Source organism: Scatophagus argus, chromosome 24 (assembly GCF_020382885.2).
Source record: "Scatophagus argus isolate fScaArg1 chromosome 24, fScaArg1.pri, whole genome shotgun sequence".
Lineage (NCBI taxonomy): Eukaryota > Metazoa > Chordata > Actinopteri > Scatophagidae > Scatophagus > Scatophagus argus.
The window spans coordinates 5,357,645-5,379,252 of NC_058516.1; the positions used below are offsets into that span (position 1 = coordinate 5,357,645).

At 42.8% G+C, this 21,608-nt stretch overlaps 1 protein-coding gene across 1 annotated transcript in view; it reads right to left on the reverse strand.

Moving 5' to 3' along the window:
- Window positions 1-20,924, reverse strand: part of LOC124055319 (histone deacetylase 4-like) — a 49,507-nt gene extending 28,583 nt beyond the window's left edge. The window contains exons 1-5 of the mRNA XM_046382025.1: window positions 20,633-20,924; window positions 18,292-18,324; window positions 17,464-17,821; window positions 9,915-10,010; window positions 6,520-6,588 (exon numbers count right to left, since the gene is read on the reverse strand). Coding sequence (XP_046237981.1) covers window positions 6,520-6,588; window positions 9,915-10,010; window positions 17,464-17,485 — 187 coding nt within the window. The 5' untranslated portion in view covers window positions 17,486-17,821; window positions 18,292-18,324; window positions 20,633-20,924. The remainder of the gene's footprint in view (window positions 1-6,519; window positions 6,589-9,914; window positions 10,011-17,463; window positions 17,822-18,291; window positions 18,325-20,632) is intronic.
- Between the last annotated feature and the right edge of the window lie 684 nt (window positions 20,925-21,608).

A 21,608-nucleotide genomic window follows, 5' to 3' on the forward strand; every position in this document is an offset into this window, starting at 1 on the left:
CTTACTTTCAGTCCAACTGTTTAATTTAAAAATGATCATACACTTCACTTGTCAAACAGCCACTCAGTCTCAGTGTGACAAACTGATTTGTTAGGAGTCAAGTATCCTGCATCTGTTGGGCCCCAACACAGACACTCTCTCTTCATACATCATTCTCAGAGACGTGCCACGTTTGACATAATAAAGCCATGAAGCATTCGTAGAAGATCCTTTAAATGGATTGCAGACGTCAGCTTGGAAAGAGTTTTTTTTTTTTTTTTCTCTTGGACATCCTCTTCAGTGCAGACCAAACTGTTATCGTGCATCCAAACCCAAGCTTCACTTGCCATTAAAGCCATATGGCACCTTTAAAAAGTTCCTCTTTTGTGTTTTTGTGCAGCAGATGACATTTACCCCCATGGCTATTGTCAGCCATGCCATCTGAGAACAGAGCAACATCATGCAACGGGTCCTTAAGGACTGCAATCATGTGGGGGATGACAACAACATATGAGTCAGTAGTCAACACAGCTGTATCTGCTTACAATGTGTCCAAAGTGAAAATTAGTCTATTTGTTTCAACCCCCAGGATATGAGGTTTGACATTTCCCGGTCACAAGATGCTTTCTTCCACTCTTCCACTATAATTTCCGTCTATGAAAGGGAGCTAAGAGATTTTTTTGCCATTTGTGAATCTGACTAACGAGGTAAGCAATATGTAATCAAATGCAGCGACACCCTCAGATTTGGCTGCTCTCTCGCTTTTGGCCTCTGCTCGTTTCAGAAGCGACAGCAGTTAATGTTGATGAGAGCAGAAAGAAAGGCGAGAGTTGGTGAAGACTAACTCCTACAATCCTGAATCATACTGAGAAGAAAGTTTCCATAAAAAAAAAAAAACACACAAAAAAGAAGACATTGGATTTGATGAAAATTAAAATTATAGAAAACTTGGGTTTGGTTTTGACTCAAAAACAGGGTTTCTTGCAGTTTTGTCACGACTGTACCTGGATGAGTCACTTTGCAGTTTGAAATCCTGAGTCAGTGTCTTCCTGAGTATTAAGGAGGCGGAAGTCTGAGAGTAACAGGGACTCCATATTAAATCTTCAGGGTCAGTTTCAGGCTGATGTCAAAGGTAAACACGCACTGTGACTGGTGACATCCGGGTGGAAAAAGTCTAAATTTTCCTTTTATTGCCCCTTTTTTCTTATCTAATATTAATTTCCGCAAAGAGAGCCTGCTAGTTATTTAAAGTCAGACTGTGATTACGACTGAATCTCAGCTAATGCAAATCCATCACTCTTACACACAAACGCATGCAAACACACTCTTCCCCCGTACAAAATGTTCCTACGGATATTGCGTCCCCCCTCGTGCGACACAAACAGCCCAGTGCACTTATTGATGGTGACGCACACAGATGCACAAACACACCTCATATGGCATCCCTGTCACGCCGGCAGCGCTAATTGCTCGCCTCACAAAAGAGGGGGATGCAGAAAGAGAGAGACAGAGAGGTGGGAATCGGCGGTGTCATTGAACGTACCCATCAGTGCTCTCCTCCTCCTCTTTTCAGCAGCCTCCTGTCTCCGTTCTCTCCTCCTTATCACTCCTCCTCCTCCTCCTCCTCCCTTCCTCTTTCAGTCTATTTCACAGAATGACAGCACGCACCGGTTCTTACTCATCTGACTTTCCCTCTTGCTCTCCACCTCTGTCACTTTTTGCTCTTCGTTCATCCCCTCTGCTGTTTAATGCGATGGGCGTCTCTCCCTCTCTCTCTCTCTCTCTCTCTCTCTCTCTCCTCTCTCTCCTCCCCTCGTCCTTCGTTTGCCCAGTGGTGACATCACAGGGCAGTCTCAGGCATGCAGCCTGTTTATTCTGCAGCCCTCTGCTTTTCCAGGAACCAACGTCACACACACACACACACACACACACACACACACACACACACACACGGCACTCTCTCTCTCTCTCTCTCTCTCTTCTTACCCTCTCTGCTCTTTCCTCCACTCGACCTGCTTTCCTTGCTTCTAAGGCCAAGGAAAACCCTCCACACTGGTTGTAGCGCATCAAATATCTCCCACACACTTGCAGGCGTCCCATTCGGCTGTTTGTCTCCTTTGTAACCCCCCCACCCCCACCCCTCTACTTATAATAACCTCCTCTCTCTCTCGCTCTCTCTCTCTCTCTCTGTTTCTCTCTCGTGCGGTTTAAATACTGTGAGCTCAAATTCCTGGCCTGGAATTTGCCTGCATTTCCCAAACAAATAAAACCACAGAATGGTTTCAGGTGAAGCCGAGTAAGGACTTTCCCTGTAGGGAGGCTCCCCTGGTATTTAAATATCGGAGGATCATAATAAAATGAGGGATTAGTATTAGACAACTGTTTGTTATTGTTTCTTTTCTTAGACTTTGCTAATGTAGGGGTTTTTTTTAATCCCAATATTGTTTTGACATTTTGTTCAGAGAGGTTTCTTTAGTCTGCTGTGTTCTCCTTATTTTGTTTTGTGATTTAATTTTTCTGTTAATTTGGTGTATACAGAACTTGTGTCTTCATGCAAAAGTTTACAATTACAAATCATTTGATGAAAAGTTTTCAAAACCGGTAGTTATTTAACTCCTTAGCTGGTCAACAGAAGCATTTGCTCTATTTTCATGATCAATTAACCATTTGAGTGCATTGCCAAGTAAAAGTGAAGTCCTAGCTTTTTGTCTTAACTATGAACGTTTCACCCATTTTGTGTCTTTTTTTTTCAACATCATGTGGTCAAGAAACTAGCGAGATTAATCAATAATGACAATGTTCATTTGTTGCAGTCTTATCATAGTTCAAGTGCAATAAAATGCACAATAAAACACAGATACTGTATTGCTCAAAAACCTTAAATGACTGTTGAGAAACCGGCTCTCTCAAAGGTCAAAACTCTCTCTCTCTCACAGACACGCACAAACTTAATCAGAAACGTGTCAGTGTACAGGTAGGTTATAGAAAACATTTAGGGCCAATGAGAAGCCTATCTGACTAATTTGGCTGCCACTTGACAAAGATAAACTCTGAAATCAGCACATCTTTGTATACAAACAGTGACGTCAAACACGTACCTCAGTTTACTGATGTGTGTCAGATAGAAGACAATATGGGGGCACTGAGAGAACACCAAAACAAAGACAAACGTGCCGTCTCGTGGGAGACCGGAGGAGCTTCCAGGAGTTACACAACTGACAGCCTTAACCAGAACAACACAGTTTGACAAGAGCAAAGACTTCAGTTCAATTCCAGTTTGTCAAATCCATTTCATCCAGAGTTTTACTCTACAACCTGAAGCCTGAGGGGAAACTGATAAGACCTCACATATCTGTTCCTATTCTCTTCATTCCCTTGTGCACCTGAAAGTTCCTTTCACTTTGGAATTTTACTTTAAGCATCAGAGGGAATCTCCACAACTTGATTTGAACATCTTAGCACCAAAGTGCCTCTCTGTCACTGTGCATTTATGACATTACTGCAGGTAATCTTTGGCAGTTTTTTCCATTCTCCGTCTTTGAATCATTGCTCCTTTACCACCTTCCCTTTCAGAGGGTTCTTCCTGTACCCTCTGTCCTCCTTCTTGTCGCCCTATCCTCCGGCCCTACTCTGCGTCCTTCTCCGCTCAGTCATTCCCTCCCACCTTCGTCTTCTGTCTTCCCTCCATCTCCCCGCAACAAATCACAATGTGTTTACAATCCCTCAGGCATACTCCACAACTCTTCTGGCTCCAATTGCACATCTATTTATACCAGACAATGCAGGGGCTGGTGTCTCTGATTTGAGACTTGGTTGTTCGCCGAGTGTATGTCCCATGGTCTGACTGCCTGAGCCCAACACTCGTTAAGCTTAATAGATGTCATATTGAGCCAAGCAGAGCTGTTGAGAGTGGCCTTGGTTAAATTACCTATTTAAAAAAAAAAAAAAAAAAAACAGGCAAAGAGATGACAAATAAGAAGAAATACTCTGCATGGGATTTCTCTGTGAATTTAGCAGCTGGACAAGCTGAAAGGCAACAAGTAGCACATCTGTTGATGGAGGGACGAATAGCTTAGCCCACTTACTGACTGGTCTCTGAGGGTGGGTTGGCTGGGCATCAGCGTCCGTTATTTTCTTCTGCTGACTCTCGTAGCTGTTCTAAACTCGCCTCTATGTAGCCTCAAACGCTACGAGATGATAAGAGCTTTTCCAGGTTAGAAACCTGCAGCGGTGACTGACTGTCTGACTGCCAAAATGACATCGTGACCTCTTGAAAAACAAGACAGAACTCTGACAGGCTCGGAAAAGGAAGAGGGAGGGCGTGACGGAGGGACGTGTCGAGGTGCAGCGAGTCTCGTTCTGCCAAAAAGCGAGCTACGACTTGTCGCAGTCTCAGTGACATCATACAAAGTTCTGCAGCACCACAGCTTAAGAAGAAGGAGATGGGTGAACGCAAGGCTGAGACATAATACGTGAGACATAGAGGGGGCGACGTGTGAAGGTTGAGGTGCAGTACGTGCAGGAACGCATTTGGTTCCATGAGGATACCCTGCATATGCATACAAGTGCTGGTTATTTTCCTTCCCAATCTCGAATCTTTGCAGCAAGATGAAGAATCAAGATAAAATGTTGCCTATTCCTAATACCACATACAGGCCGAAACTAAACAAACTAATGGGTATTTTCATTATTAATATGTCTGTTGATTCTTTTTTAATTTTGATTAAGTTGCAAAGTCTTGTTATGTGATTTTAAACTGAATGTCTTTTGGTTTTTTTCACATTTTTTGACCAGACCACAAAGCTCTTGCACTCCATCAGCCTGAAAACATTAACAATGAGAAAAGAGTAAAACTTGACATCTAAAAATACTAGAAGCTGTAAATGTTTTGCTTGATAAATGAGTTACAAGATTCAATGGCTTGTTGATCAAAATATGTTATTTTTCTAGTGACACTTCAGCACAACTCAAGACACTCTTTTCAGGCTTCTTCCTTGTAATGAGGTCGAATTAATGGTTAAATCAATCTTGGCAAAAGTTCAAGGTCTCAAAAAAGCAGAGTCACCTAAACCACCAACGCAACAGGTGTTTACTTTGAGTCATGACACTCCCAGCAGGTGCAGCAACCACTGCTTTGCATCCCAAAAGAAAGCACTATGTGTTATGCAAGTTAAACGACAAAGCATTTAGGACTCTAATGATGCAACAACTACATCTTCTATGAAGAAAGTACTTCAGGCTGTTGCTGAGTGCAATATAAATGCTCTTAGACAGGTGCACTCTCCTCATCCTGTGAGGAGTCAATCCAAACAGTCTGGGTCACAAAAGCAACCGACGTGGAGGCCCCAGCAGCTCCGCATCCAAGTCAACAGCTTTCAAGAATCTCTGATGAAGTCACTCCAGTGAATTTTAATATTTTATTACCCTAGCTGGAGGCATGCAGAAAATAACTCCAACAACAACACAAGAGCACATGTTAGGCTTCAGTGAGGTCTGGGACAAGAGACAGATACCTTAGGTCAAAGTAAGGAGGACCTTGTTATTTATTTTTCCAAAGCAACAGGCTGGCTGAGCTCACAGCTGCTCAATCCACCTGCTTAATGCTGCTCCGTGAAATCAACAGAAAGCTAAAAAACAGCACGGTGAGTAAATTATGAATCACACTCTTAGTATTTTCATTATCTTTAAAGGAGAAAATCCAAATTGTTCCCCGTGGTGAGAAATGAAATGCACAGAACTGTTTAAGCTTCCTCATTATGGAACTAGATGATGCATTATGCATATGTTACCTCACACAGTCTCCAGATTACCTCATCTCCACCTGTGCACCCTTCATTTCTGGACACTTGCCTCCCTCTATACTGCTTCATCTCCTCTCATAGGCTATTGTAAATACAGTACAACACTTTAGTGGTGTTTTGATTGTGTCCTCCCAATGGACACAGAATACCTTCAGCAGATGGTGATTCAGAGGAGAAAAACTATTTTTATATATTCTCTGTCAAAAAGATGGCTCTGATTTGTTGTGAAACAACCAAACTGTCTTGGGAACTTGCAGAAAACACATCAGTAAAGTTGCACAATTTCTGTTTGCTGTATATTTATGGCAGCTGGTCCTCTTGAGATATCTGATAATAATATCACATTAGCTCACAAACAGAGCACCTACATTTGGGGCAGCTGTACTACCATTCAACCAAATGGCACTGTGACATAACTGCATAAATATAATGTAAGAAAGTAAGCACGGACTCTTTTAAAGACTTACAGAAACCCATCAGCGATCAGTTAGATTAACAATACTTGTTAGTTACAACTACACTGCTGAAGGGAAGACAGTTGAATAATTGAAATGAAACAATAAACCGGAGACAACCAGACACATGTAATGATCACCTACGCATGCAAAGTCAGATAGGATGTGGTTAATAGTGAAATCACGTAGTACACACATGCAGGATTTGGTTTACAGAAGTCCATGCATGTGCACACACACGCACACACACACGCAAACAAACAAAAACACACATATTGTCCAACCTGTTGGGATGTGGTTGAGCGCCGATGTCTTCAGAACCTCCAGCGGCTGCTCCTTTCCCAGGATCCCCTCTGTGGGAGAGAGAGCACACTCCGCTTCAAATATGGTCCGCAACATTGAGACAAGCTTTCAGCAACAGACCTACTAATCGGGCGGTAAAGACCACAGTTCTAGCGAGCGGGCTTCAGGTCATCTGCAAAGCTGCGAGCACATGCCGCGGTGCCGCTATTGCCACCTGAGTGACCGCCTGATCCATGACTGGCAAAAGCACACAAGCAGTGAATTTAAAGAGATGCTCGGCTGCAGCGGTGCTCTAAAATAAGCTCAAAATCTGAGGGATACCGAGGGAGCTGCCTTCATCAGCTCGTGTGCGCTGGTGTGTGAGTTCAGCGTGTAAGAGAAGGGATGCGAGGGCTCGACTGATCCTGCCTGTGCTCAGCATAGCAAATGTGGCTGGAAGCAGCAGCAGAGAGGGATGAAGGAGGAGGGGGTGATGGAGAGGAGGAGAGGGATGGAGAGAGGTAAAAATAGCTCACCCTTTTGTGTATAACAGCACATGCAGAGCACGCACACACATGCAGACACAAAGACACGGTGCTGTTGCTCCTCTCCTGCGTTTGTGTGTGTATGCATGCGTTTGTGTATGTGCGTGTGTGTGTGCGCGCGCAAGTGTGTAGGCTGTAATTATAGTGGCAACATGAAAAGGCTTTTGTAGCTGCCGAGCCCTGGGAAGACATGGCTATAAAAAGCAGAGAGACAGAGAGGGGGTGGAGGAGGTGGGGGAGGGCACATCAGGGGAGAGGGGGAAGACAGAGGTAAGGAGGGAAGAGAGGAGAGGGAGGCGAGGAGAAAGAGGCAATGGAGGAAAAACAACAGAAACGGTGCAAAAGGGAGGAGAGGGTAGAGGATGAAACTGACATGCATCATCACTGCACAAATCTGCCACTACCGACATACACATTCTCTATGCATGTGTGGGTATTTTTAGTAACCATAAGCACCTGATCCATATATATTCTGAGCACAAGGTTTAAAGATATCTGAGGCACGGAAACATGCAATTATTCCTCTGGATGGGAGATGAAAAGCCATGTAAAATCCCTTTGGAGGAATAACAGAGAGGAAAACAGGCAAGCGTCTCACTGTGCATGATCTATTTCTGGAATTCTCTCTGGACCAGACTGGCACATACACACATACACACTTAATTAGCCATGAAGCTGGAGGATGCATCGAGCTCTGATTGTATGTGTGTGTGTGTATGTATGTGTGTGTGTTTGTCTCGCAACACCTTGCATGAATGGCTGCATGCCTGATGCACCAATCCCTGTGAGGACTTGGGTGTGGACCTCAAACATCACGTTTGGTCCTGTTCAAACCAATCTCAACACACAAGGGCTTATTTACTCAAATCCTATCGCCAGTGACTCCCAGACATTAACTGATTATGACTGAAGTAAAAAGTAAAAAACAGTCAGAAGAGGTGCTATTCAAATTCCAAACTTTTGAGAGACAAAGGTCAAATCTGTGGTTTCCTACACATACAGTGGGTCAGATTTCATGCATGTAAAAGGTGAGGAAACATAGCAAGACCAGACAGCTGGTCATGCCGCCTTCAAAACAAACAGAACCACATCAATGATAGTTGATATCTCTTTATGAGCCTATTCAAATGACTCACACATGCTGCCGGATTTTGCATTGGAAATGAGGTGCATCTGTGTGTGATGACACCTGTGGCTAGGAGTAATTCTACGCCAGCTTTTGCACAAATTGCTGGTAGCCGCTTTACATCTCCAACTTAAGCATGGGGAATTAAGAGGACTGATGTCTTTGTGTGCGGTTAGTTAGACAAAGAGCACAGGTGTGCAAGAATGCACACATCCCACCAGGGAAAGGGACATGGTGAAGCAACAAACCACACTCACAACCACTGCAACTTGCAGAGGAGAAGTGCCCTATACCTTGGCAACATGGTCCATCAATCTTGAATGTAGCCTAGTTACCCAGCAGCCCCTCCTCCCTCCAGCTCCTTCTTTCCTCCCTCCCTCTCTCCATCTTTCGTTCTTTCTTTCTTTCTTCCTTTCTTTCTATCTCTCCTCTCTTCTTGGTCCCACTGGGCAAGCATCGGGAGACAGGGAGCTATAAATAGCCTCAGCTAGCCTCAGGCAGAGAGTCAGTCAACTCAAGCGAATGCAGCTACCGCTCATCGAAAACACGCGTGTTATGATCTGTGCTGTAAATGGGGAGGGGTGCAGGAGTAATGAGCTAACAGAATGGTGGAGAGCTCAGCCCGCTGCACTGCATAAATACAGATTTGTGACAACACGGAGAGACAGGCGGGCTTGACCCTGGTCTGCATACTGTATGTTGACAGAGGCCCTTTGTTATGAAGGAGAAATGAGATGTCTGTCTGTGCCTCAGTGGCGTTTACAAAAAGAGACAGTGACAGAGAGAAAGAGAGGAAGGATGCTCCAGCCTCATTACATTCAGCGCACTTCCGTTCTGGCTGCTTCGTCCAGGGTGACTCCAGTGAACAAGGTGAACCAGACAGGAACAATACGATTAATCAAACACGCCTCTCCTTGAAAAGCCTTTTCCTCTGGGTCGCAAATTTGCTTCCTGAGGGCACCGCCTGACGTCACGGCGACTGATAAAAAAGAATGGCTGACCTCTGTGTGAGCAGTAACCAGTTTGTGTCCCGTGAACAGTCGGAAGCAACCATCTGACCCTCATTTCATACTGGTAGAGTCAGAGAAACACTACAGTAATGCAACTTGGCATGGCGTCTGAGTGCTTCTTTGTGTTTCTCTGTGAATGCCGTCATTTGATATAAAATCACAAATTAGTTGGGAATTGTTAATTGTCTGTTTCAAGTCCCAAACACATTTAAGTCAAGAGGTCAGCAGACCAATAAAGAAACCAAAAACAATGACTGCAAAGATGCTGAAGCTACAAATGCATTGACTAGGTCACAACACCCCCATCAACAGGGGTAAGCCTCAAAGCCTTAACAAGGTTCAGATTTACACATTTCAAATGAACATGACTGTTTTGAACATGTTGTACTCGAAGTATTTGTGAATCAACAGCTCATTTATACTTTAAGAAGTGCCAATTTAGAATTACTATTCAAAAAGTAGCAAATTTATGGGCACAAGCTCCAGCTTAGATAACAGATAATGTCACAGCAAAGCAGAGATGGGTAAAACCTGCAGAGAAGCTGACACCTGTGGTTTGTTTGGTCAAATTTTAAAATGTGCATCTGAAAAGTGAGCAGTGTGATTTCCTTTTTTTCCCTTCTTTCTTTCCTGACTAACAATATTTTAATTACACAAAAGAGCTAAACTGAAATATCAGATTTCTGTTTGTATACAGTGGCAGAAATATTACAAACCATATGAGTTGCTCTGCTGAAGATGTTTCCCTGACCTCTGCCCAGTGCACTCTGGGATGGACCCCCTGCAGTGACTCGGTGCAGCATTAGTTGGGTCTGGAAAATGGATGGATGCATGAATTACTGAACCTGCACACTGCACCTCTCATAAACACTAAATGTCTTTATATCTTTTTCATGTATTTAGAGATTATTTGCACACGTGATGGTGCCACACATGGTTGCTAGGAGATTTGTGATGCAACTGTAAAGCCTTGGTAGCTGGGCCTAATGCCTTACAACCAAAAACACCCACAATGTGTCAGAGGGCAGTTGTTCTGTAGCTACTATGCAAACAGAGTAACTGGGGTACCATGTAACATTTGGGATTTTCTGACTTTTTCAACTGTTTCAAGTCCCAGTAACGATCTTCTTCTGATTTGCTTGGGTAACGGTTGTATTTCTTAGATGCCCAGGCCAGACATCCATGCTTCCTGTCAAGTGCTGTGGAGCACAATGTCAAAAGGCACAAGGATAGAGGCAGCAGTGTAAACCATAATTGCCGCTGACAGCTCATTGGCAGAACACAGTGTATCCCGTTTCTCAGCTGGGACGAGACAAAAGACATGGGGACAAAAGATGCGTACCGTTCCTTTCATTAGCTCATGTTCCCTCTCTGCTGTTTCTGTCCCAATACCAATTAGAAACAGAGCTTTTCTAACGTACTAGAACATCCATGATGATTAGGTGCTTATTTTTCTAGGGGGTGGATGGACAACATGGGTGCTGCACCCCATGTGTGTACGAGGACAAAGCAGCACTCGTGCAAGCAGGGGGGTGGTCGTTGCACAAGAGAAACCCTCCTGGTTTGTTAGGGGACGGACTGTTTGTCATGCTCAGCCAAGTTGGTGGCACATGGGAGGGTAGAACTGACGAACTGTCTGGCTGGCAGGAACCTCATCTATGTTTGCTGGGTTCAGCGAGAGAGGGAGGGTGCGGCACTGTGGGTACACGCCGCTGAAGTGCATTTTGCAATCTGCTACAATTTCAGAATTTGGTTTTGATGGACAGAAACAACATGTCGGCGCAGGGGGGGACAGCAGAGAAACGTGACAGTAAGGTTTGAAATTACCCTGGATGAGGCTCATGCTCGTATCACACTGACCAGTGCATAAAAGAGGCAGCGGTTGTGCCATGCATGCACTCATCCCGTGCTCCATTTTTAGCCGACAACAAACCGCTCAGTCGAGAAGAAGGGAATCAACACGGGAGACCAAAAATAATGATTGTTTGTTCGCCATGCATGCACGTGCGCATATCTTGTGTGTGTTGCTAAAAATAGACTCAGGGATAAGCCGGGCCCTCTTTTTTGCAGCGAAAACTTTTAACCCTTTCACCCCCGGATTTAAGCGGAGTGATGTGTGATTGCGTGCATGTGGGTAAGAGGATGAAAAGGGGTCACTGAGTGGGCCCAGACTGAAAAGCAGGATGATGAGAGGAAAGTAAATTTAATGTATTAACTATGTGTACCCTTTGGCCTTACACTCCCAAATCTATGGGAAACCACTGTAGAGAAGCTTTAACTTTTATTTTACTTTAAACTTCTGAGAAGATGACAGATTCGGAGGTTTCCTTTTCACTCTTTATATATCTGATATATGTCTCACTATGGCAGCTCCAGTTAGAAATTATGTGTTTTGCTCAAGGGCACCTAAGTTTCCTCACTTTCTCTTACCGAGGAAAGGAAAAGTGCTTCTCATTCACTTTTTCCATTTACCAGCCAGAAAAGGCAGTGATCTTCCAGTCCCAAGTCTGTTCCTTAAATCTCTATGCCACTGCTGCCCAGTTAATGGTATCTGGCAGGTGTAATAAAAAGCAAATCCATAATATAGACTTACAGCCATCCAGAGATCTGTGTGCATACTGTACTGCACTGTTTATCAAAGACTGGGGTGAGACACAAAGGTGGTTTAGATGATACAAAAACAGGCTGTAATTTTTAAGTAAAAATAAAAGGAAATGATCAAAAACCTGACTGAAATCTTCTCTCAGTCCCTGCCATCTATGATGATGAGGCAAAATACAAGACAGCTAGCAGCAGAAAGACAGTACCGGATGCTGAGTTTTATTATGCTGAGTCTACCCTATTAAACCTACAAGATTAGTTTTTGGCCACGACAAAAGTTACCTTGAGAGGGCTTGACACGGCCTCCAGGATTTTTTTTTTTTTTGGAAACACTTCAGATGAGATCACGAGGACAAGCATGGACAACCCACTCCAATCCAAGAGGCCACTAACATCAGGCATCAGTGAGTGTTTAACACCTAAGGGGCAGATGTAGTCAGTAGAAACTGTGTATTTGACAGCACATACGTGTTTGCACAGTACAGCAGCATTCTGCGTCCCTTGCACTGTCCCACACCAGCAAAGGAAAAACCCTACACAAGGGTACGTGCATGTGTCCCTACCTTGTCTGTAGTACCGTTTATGTCAGTAGCAGTCCCTCGCCATTGCTGCCAAAACTCGCACCTGACCTGACAACAAAAGTGCACTCACAACCTAACCTATTTTAATTGAACCTATTTGTTTTCACCTTCACAGTCTATGGTTGTGTTTTCACCACTGGGAAAAGTCATCACCAGGGTATAAACTCATAAAAACATGTGGCTATACAACTGTCACCTCATCTTGATTTAAGGCAGCTTGCTTAAAGCCAGTTAGACAAGAAACTACTAAAGGTGTTCTGAAATCAAGACCATGACACAAACGGCCACAGTCCAGAGCGGTGTTTCCCATCCATGCCATGGCCCACTAGCCAGTCCATTGTTAGTCAGTCTATTGAGCTGCAGTTCAGGAATTTTCAGCAGGTCAGAGTTTTACAATGGAGCATTACTTACATTTGTTATTTCTTACTGACAATAGGACAATATTTGAGCCTCCTAACTCTTACAAAAAGAATTGCACATCTTGACCAATGCAAACAAAACATAAGACTTGTTTGTACAAGACATAAATCTGGATGTCCAAAGCAACAAATTGTACCGGCGCCTGAGGCCTGAATTGACATTATCTAATCTTGGGTACCAGCCTGAACGATGCAATCTCCTGACCCTACGCATAAGTGTTTATTTTATTCAGTGATTTTTCTCACTGTTTTTGTTGTGTTTCAAGGCTGTATAAACCTAGAAACTGTTGTGCTTGTAACCTAGATACAACTGAGCCTTCGAGGAAAGGAGCACTGTGTCAAGTTCACCAGTTCAGAGCCATAAAAGGCGCTCACGCCCACGCAGACCGTGCAAAATAAAGCAGTAAAACTCTAACCTGCACACAGTTTGTATCCTGCTGTAGATTTCCTTTTGTTCCTGGAATATGTTAATTTGTAATTTTTGCACATAAGAATGTAAAGTTTAACCCTGTCATTCATAAATGATCATTTACTTTACCTGGCACCAACCACTATTGTGTGTGTGTGTGTGTGTGTATGTGTGTATGACTCATGTGCCATCACAGTTCATGCTCCATTGGTAAGCACTGCAGACTTTCCTGGAAAGCCGGTGCAGGTACCAACATCACTTTCCCTCATTAATAAGAGGTCATAACGTCTGAGGAGATCAACAGCTCCCTTTAAACACAAGTTGTCATTTTCACTCACAGCTCATGCTGCCTTGCATTAGCATTTGCTTATTTTTATAATGGTGGTAAAAAGACAATGGATGATCAATACTGACCAATCCTCATGGGGAGACAATGAAACTAAAAATGAAAAAAAAATCATTATCAGTATAATCTGTCAGAGTATGTTAAGTTATTCTGATGGTTTTTGTAGCCTATAGATGCTTTTTAATGAGCAGGTGCAGTCACCTCTAAAGTTAATTACTCAACATATTTAAAAAACTTTTTAAACACTGTGTTTTATTAAGAACCATAAATGCATCGATCTAAAAATACAGACAGCCCTACTGTATTTTGAAGACATACTGTTGTTATTGTATTGTTAAACAAATAGAATAATTATTGCTTATCATTTCCATATTGGTGCATCTCTAATATTATCTGTTTATACAGCAGTCATCTGCAGTATTCTGCACTCTGTTTCAGTCTCACTGCACATTTTTAACAACATGCACATTAAACATACACATGTGGTTTGTGTAGTCTCCCTCTTTATCTGGAGAGAGGGCAACCCGGATTGTCACAAGGAACTGATAAGGCTGCTTGCCGAGCGACCACAACCACAGAGGGACCCCAGAGAATCATGGGAAAGAAACACTTGATGAACCCAGAGTTCAGATATTTCTGGGTAAAGTACAATATAAACCTTTACAGGCTCAAAGCATCTGAAACCAAAGTCAATCATCAGTTGAGAAAACGTACTGACTTTTATGTTGTCATACGTTGGTGATTTTAATGTTCAGTGGCGGGGTAACGACAGGAAAGTAAACACAGTTGTTATAGACTGATCATTTTAGTGAGCAGGTGGCTCGAGTTAATCACCACGCTTCTGTTTTGAATCTGTCTGGGTCTTTTATTGAGTATACTGTTCTCTATATTTAGCATTCGACAAGTACAACTCGACATGAGCGTAATATTTGCAAAATAAATAAATATTAAAAGCTCTGTTCAACACAGTCAACTGGTTAGCTCATTGCTAAGTACAAGTGCAAAACAAATGTCGCCAGTTAATGTGCTAAAGCTCTCGGTACACAGAGTAATCACTCCTGTGCAAACACTCCAGCCTGTTTGCTGATATGCCCGCAAAAAGACTGATGTGATGGCCTTATCAGCCTGACCCCCTTTTGTTCCAGGAAATATAAATCGACAAAGCGCTTTAAATTTCACTTTTCTAGGAAGAGATTTGTAGTAAATGATATTTAATCTGCTGCTGTAATAAAGAAAATGAGTAAGTCCTGGATCAAAAAAAAAAAATATACGTGCTAGTAAGCTCATTTACAGATTACAAAAATGGCACACCAGCAGGCAGGCACGCATGCACGCTCACAAACACCCGTCAGAGCATGAGGGCAAACATGTGGACACACACACACACACACACACACACACACAAACTCAAGGCTTTACTTAGCGGGCTGATGCCTGATTGGAAATAAGTGCAAAGCAAGCTCAGAATAAAGTTGGCAGCTTTGCATCACTGCAAATACAAGAGCACAACAAAGCCACTGATCTGAAAGTCTCATTGTTCACCCTGAGAACAAAGCCAATGTTGTTTAATTACACTCAATATAAAACAAATTCAATTTGACAGTGGCAGCAGCAGACAACCCTGATGCAACCAGAAGCCACAAGATCAATTTCCTTTCCTTTTCCAATTATAACAAAGAAATCAAACTCATGCATCTCTGACACTTCTGTAAACTCACCCAACAAGCACCACAAGGCCAATTTTTCACATTTCATATCTCTCAATGTCTCTCAGCTGCTTGTTTCTGTCTCTCTCGCCGTGCACCAGGATGCAACAAGTGAGTCTCTAAGCTGTCATTCAAACGAGAGAAGCAACACCTCAAATTGACGCCCACACTTGGCAGCACTCTGAGGACCGAGACCGTCTCCTCTGAAGGCTTTTCAGCAGAAAACAAGACAGTGAGAAAGAGCAGCTGTGGGTATGAATTGTCTCTCCTGGACTCACACAACAGATCACAGCTTTATTTGTTTCATTGAGAGGTGAGTTAACACAGGTGGAACTGGGCGGATGCTGTGTTTAGTCCTCTTGTGGGAAGCAAACTGTGAAGACGAGATGCATAAGAGGGCAGGGTGGGAAATTAAAAAGGGCTAAATCTTATGATATTTTGACAGGAGCTGTATAGTTTATCTGCTAAATCAGCTGCTGCAGCTCGTGGCCAGAAAATAGTGAAATTTCCTGCACTGGCTGTGTTCAGAATTGGGCACTCGTTCAATAGGTATCAGAGGTATCAATTTGCACAAAAATTGAAAATGTAAGCAATTACTGATCTGTAAAAAAGCAGCATGAGTCTGCATGACTGCTTTAATTTACTTCAAAAAGGGCTTTTTGCCATTTCTACACATGACGTTTTGTTGAAAGATGTTATTGAGTTGCATCATGGGAAATGTAGGATCCAGTGTCCTTTATGGACGTGCACAGTACGCAGTACACTACATCAGTGGACATTTCCAAAACTTAATATCGCAAATCACTAAATTTAACTGCGCTAAAGTCCATTCACAGCCTTAATTTTACATGACTATATGAAATTATGTAAAAACTATGTAACAACAAATATGTATTTAAATTTCTACAAAAAAAAAACAACAAAAAACTAAAAAGCTGTGCAAGTAGAGGCTTATTAGAAAATTAAGAGCATCATCAAACTTGGGGTCAGGCAAAGTGAGTCAACACCCCGGAGGTTGTGTCTTCTCTACAAGGGACATATGCAACTTCAATATTTAAAGAATTTCCCGTCAGGGACAAATAAAGGAATTCCGATCCTGATTCTGAAATAGCAGCCACATGTGCACCAGAGTATGAGCTATCCGCTCTCCCCTCCGTGGTGTGTTCACATGTGTCAGTGATGGAGATGCTGGAGGGCTGAGGGCGCCGGCTGAGGCTGCAGTTCGCTCATATCTCTCGGGACCCGGTGGTTACCTCAGCTGTGGTATTTATAGTGCACACACTCCCAGGTGTACAAAGTAAACAAGGTTGACACCGTCAGGTACCACGCCGACCGGGGCAGGAAGCTAACCTTTTCATGTGCCAGCTGCTCACCGAATAATTCATCACCTCAGAAAAACACAAACCGAAGCTTCCAAACTGAGCTTGATTAGGTGTCGAACAGGAAAGTAGACTCTTTTAACAAGCCAGCATTAAGGAATTTTTCTCCCTCTCCCCTCTGGAGCAAATTCATACTAAATCAAGTCAATTAATCGTCACAAGACTAGATCAAAATGTTTTATTGCGTTTTGGCACGCCGCAATCTGTCCCTGTTCACAATGTTCACATATATCAATATGGCAGACGGAGCAGCAGAGATCTCCCTTAATGTGACTGTTTTGAGGAGCTAAATTCTCATTACTCCACACATGACAGTTACAGATTTTGTTGAAGATTCCCGATGCGTTCCAGCAGCAGTGATGGATTAGTGTTTCTTCAGTACACGGGCTGAGAAGATGCATCAAAATTTCATCTTCTGTTTGCCCTTCTGTCACTTTTTACAAGAAGTTACACATACACATTTTTTCAACCTAAAAGCAAACTACAAATTTGCTGACGCTACAAGCATTTAAAGTTAAACAACTACGATGCAGTGATGAAAATCATATTGCAGCTGATATGAGAAATGATTTTAATTGGAATGGTAATTCTTGCAATTCACTTTCAAGGGAAAAAAATGTGATCATTATGTGATTTAGCTGGAATCTGTACTAAACAAGTATGTTACCTGAAGTCAGGAGGAGGTGATTTGCAAGACGGGGCTTCAGATATTGCACTTGGCCATATTACAATATTTCAATTAATTGTTCAGCCCCAGTATGAATCATCCTAGGTTGCAAAATCTTAAGTCAACCCAATAAAATTCCTATGGTGACATATCTTACCTTGGTGGCTGTGTGACGTCATCACTGACAGGTCGGCCAGGAGGGTGTCCACACAGTGAGGCAGGTGAGCACCCGGTTTGGTGTGTGTGTGCGTGTATACTGCAATACAAATGTGTGTTTGTGCAGATGTGATTTGCAGAGTGGCAATCAGGAGGCTTTTATCCTGCTAAAACTGTGGATGTCTGGGACTGTGCGATTGTGTGTGTGTGTTCAGGCTGATCCAACACTTAGGACAGTCCCTCAAGAATCCCTCAAGGCTGGAAACAGGAAGGAGACGTCCAGCAGCAGCAGCCAATCCCCATGAGGCTTTTGATTTGGTTTCTCCAATCAGAGCAGCAGCTTGCCGTCTTGCACCAACCTATCAGAGAGGATAAAAAGAACTGTGTCAGTACTTTTGTTTTAAAAAAAACATAACATCTGATATCTTATGTATTAATATCAGTTTCCATCTGATTTTTGGAGGTAAATCAAACAGTTTCTTAGTCTTAGTTTCATTCTAAAATTCAGTGTTTCTATAATCAGGTGCATTTATTCAGTCATAGTGCGCTGCCAAATCAGATTTCAGTGCCACAACAATCCCTGGCCAATTCCCTCATGTGGACTTGCATTAAAAAGATCTCAGAGTTTCATACAATGAGGTATACAGATACAAAGCACTAATATCAAGAGGAGTTGAGAGACCAGAATCAATATCAGTAGAGAAAAAGATGGATGGGTGAATCCCTATTAATCCCTATTAATGTCTCACACTCACAGCTCATTTTCCAGTTATGTATGGTATTGATCTCTCAGTGACAAATGCTGACTAAAATCTTGGATTCCACTTACACTGTATAGCTGATATCACTTGGTCATCTGTAACTGTGAAAAGAACAGTGACAGTTTTATGTCCATCAAAGCAATCAAAGTTACATTTTAAATAATCTTGGCCTACAACAAAGTATTATTAGGATACTAATAAACTAAGGATAATAGTTTGGGAAATAAAATGTCATAAAATATTGGAAAATTCCCGTCACACAAACCAAGCAACTCAGAAAACATCTTTATGGATCCTCAACAATCCAAATCTAAACAATATTTAGTTTATTATAACACATAGACACCATGGAGGCTTTGGCATTTTTCATTTAAAAAAGCTTACATGATTAATTATTCATTGCAATTAAAGCCAAGGAATTCATCATTCACCAACTAACTCATCAATTAATCAACTAATGGTTTCACCTCTAAAGCAGATTAACTTAAATGTGACTATTTCTTTGACTTGTGTGACATTTATGTGCTATTTTTTAATCTGGCCAGATATGCAATCCTGCACCTTGGAATACACCCCAGGGTTTTTTAAGGTAAAACACTGTTGCCTTGCAAATCCAAGACCACCGTCAAATACTCAGTACAAACAGTAACCTCATGCTTGCTTTGCGAGAAGCTGTAAACCAATCGCGCAATAAATTGCTTGTTCCAGACATAGTTTCTTTTTGACTGGGGTGCTACAAGATTAAGAAAAAATATGGAAAAAGTATGATATATTACACTCACTGTAGAAATGGGTGGAACAGTTCTGTTAGTCTGATGAAAATATGTATTTCACAGAAACCTCTAATTCTTTTATTTATTTTGGGAATAAACGATCTTTTCTATGCTTTTCGAAGTAAGCGACTGGTCTTTTTGTTGTTTCTGGAAATCGACTGTTCTTTTCTTTGTTTTTGCAGAGCAGCCTGAAGTCCCTGAGCCTGGAGCACGAGTGTCAGATGTAACAACGGCTTGAGCCCAAAGCATCAAGTCGTCGTGGGGGTAAAACTGCCCGAAGGCTAGGTGGGTGGGGGGCAGTGGCATAGGGGTTGTGTGCATGTTCACGCCCTTGTGTGTGTGTGTGTGTTGGCAGACGCCTCAGAGGTCCTCTGAGGCAGGATGGATGCATGCATGACTGTGTGTGTGTGTGTGTGTATATGCACTTAGGGGGGTGGGTCTCAAGATGAGAGGGCCAGACAGTGCAGCCGCAAGACAAATTGCCCCAAAAAAAGTCGGTCACTGCACAGTGCACGCACATTTGTGCTTTGTAATGGAAAAGCAAGGCGTGGAGGGGTGGGAGGGGAACGTGTGTGTCACCGGGAGTAGCTGACACTCCAGGGGGCCTTCATGCAACACCATTCTCCCAGGGCATCTCATCTGTCTCGGGAGGGGTATTCATGTGTGTGTCCTAGGCCATTGTCCCTAAAAAGAGCTTGCCTGATGCAGAGTGACAGATCTGGGGGGGACAAGCCCTGAAGCCCAATTTGGAAAAATAATAAAAACACAGACCCAGAAAAATGGGTTAAATCTAAACAATCTACACCAAAAACGCATCCGATAAACATACAACTTCCATTAATCATGACACTATCTGCTATAAATGCCAGTCACAGAAAAAGGTGTCAACACTCAGTTAGCTCAACCCTTCACTCCAGTCCAAACTCAAACTCCGTCCCACATCTGACGACACAATTCAAAATTTCGGTCTAATACTACTACTTACTGTATTACTAACCGTTTCGTGCTCTGAACCACACTTTAAAGCAGCCCTAATGTGCTGCTTTGATGTAGCTTTAACAGCTCCAACAACCCGTACGCCCCCATTCACAAAAAAAAGATTGACGCATGCAGAGAATTACCACCGCCCATCCCGAACCATTCACACACACTCGAACACACACTTACGCAGGCCTGTGCCTTCAATTTACGCATTTTTCTCACCAACAACGCAGGTTTAAGGCGACAGAGGCGTGTTTGCGCTATGTATAATGCATTAAAGCCCAAGGCTCGGCCGTGCTCTAAAAATAGCTCAGCAACAATCGGCATAATAAACATCGCCTGTCCATTCCCCCTTTATTGCCTACACACTTCCCGCCCGCTACAGTACAACAAGCCGTATGGAAATCCTAAAGCTAAATGGTTTCAAGATGAGAAATCATTCCTGCCATAAGTAGATACGACTCGTGCTCAAGAGTAGCCGTGGAAAAACAACCGTGAAGACGAAACCGAAGCGGAGCAGAGTGGAAACTTCAGCCGGACATTGTTTTGATGAATCCTGTCTGTGCATCGCATCCCTGCCTGAATATCAACATCAAAGCGGCGCAGCTCGACTACACATTCATCCCGAGGGGCCACAAACACACCAACAGCTCACCTACACGGGCCAGGAGGAAGCCAGTCGTCCCAACATGTGTCCCGCAGGGCTTTTATTTCTCTCCCATGTTAGACTCTGGGGTTTTTCCTCTGCGCAGGGGGGACGAAGAAATTCATCTCCTGACAGATTCCGCCATACTGGATTTTTGTTACAGCCCCAGCGTCACATGGAGCGCCCCTACTTTTACCAGGGGCGGGCTTAGCCTGATGAAAATGTGATTATCTGGTGTACAACGTGATATGTGTGTGCATGCGGTGGCTTGAATGAAAGGTTGTAATTACGGCAGTGTCATTTATAAGGGGGGGGGGGGGAAAGTCCCTGGGCGTGTCCTGAATTATAAGCAGCGGTGGAAGAATTAGTTAAGTTTACTTGAGTAAACGTAGCAATAACAGTGTAAAAAATACTCTGTTACGAGTAAATGTCATGCAATATTTGAGGTACAAAATGATTAGCATCAAAATACTGGAAGGAAGTAAATCATGCTCAATGGCACGTATCAGAAAATCTTTATTACTTATGCAGTCATGACTGTAATGTTGCTGACCGAAAACGAAAACTTTACATACCGCTGAGTGACTCAAACTAATAAATCGCCATTTATTTGTTTATAGTTTTTGTTATCAATCTCAATCCACAAAGTTACGTAAGTTATTAAATAAATGTAGTGGAGTAAAATAAAATAAGAATATTTCTTACTGTGGTATATTGGAGTAAAAGTAAAAAGTAGCAGTAAATAAAAATACTCAAGTGCATGTACTTGAGAACAGAAATATATACTTTCCACCAGAGTATGAGGAGTACCACTGCAGCTTTTCTTACAGTACGTTGTTCTAATAACTTCTTTATGATGTTTTGCATCTATTATAGCCTATCTGCTGTGTGCCTGCGGTTCTTAACATCTTAATGTAATTATCAACGATACGCAGTTTGCTGTTTGAGATCTACCTCCTCCCATTATCCGAGACTTTCCATAACC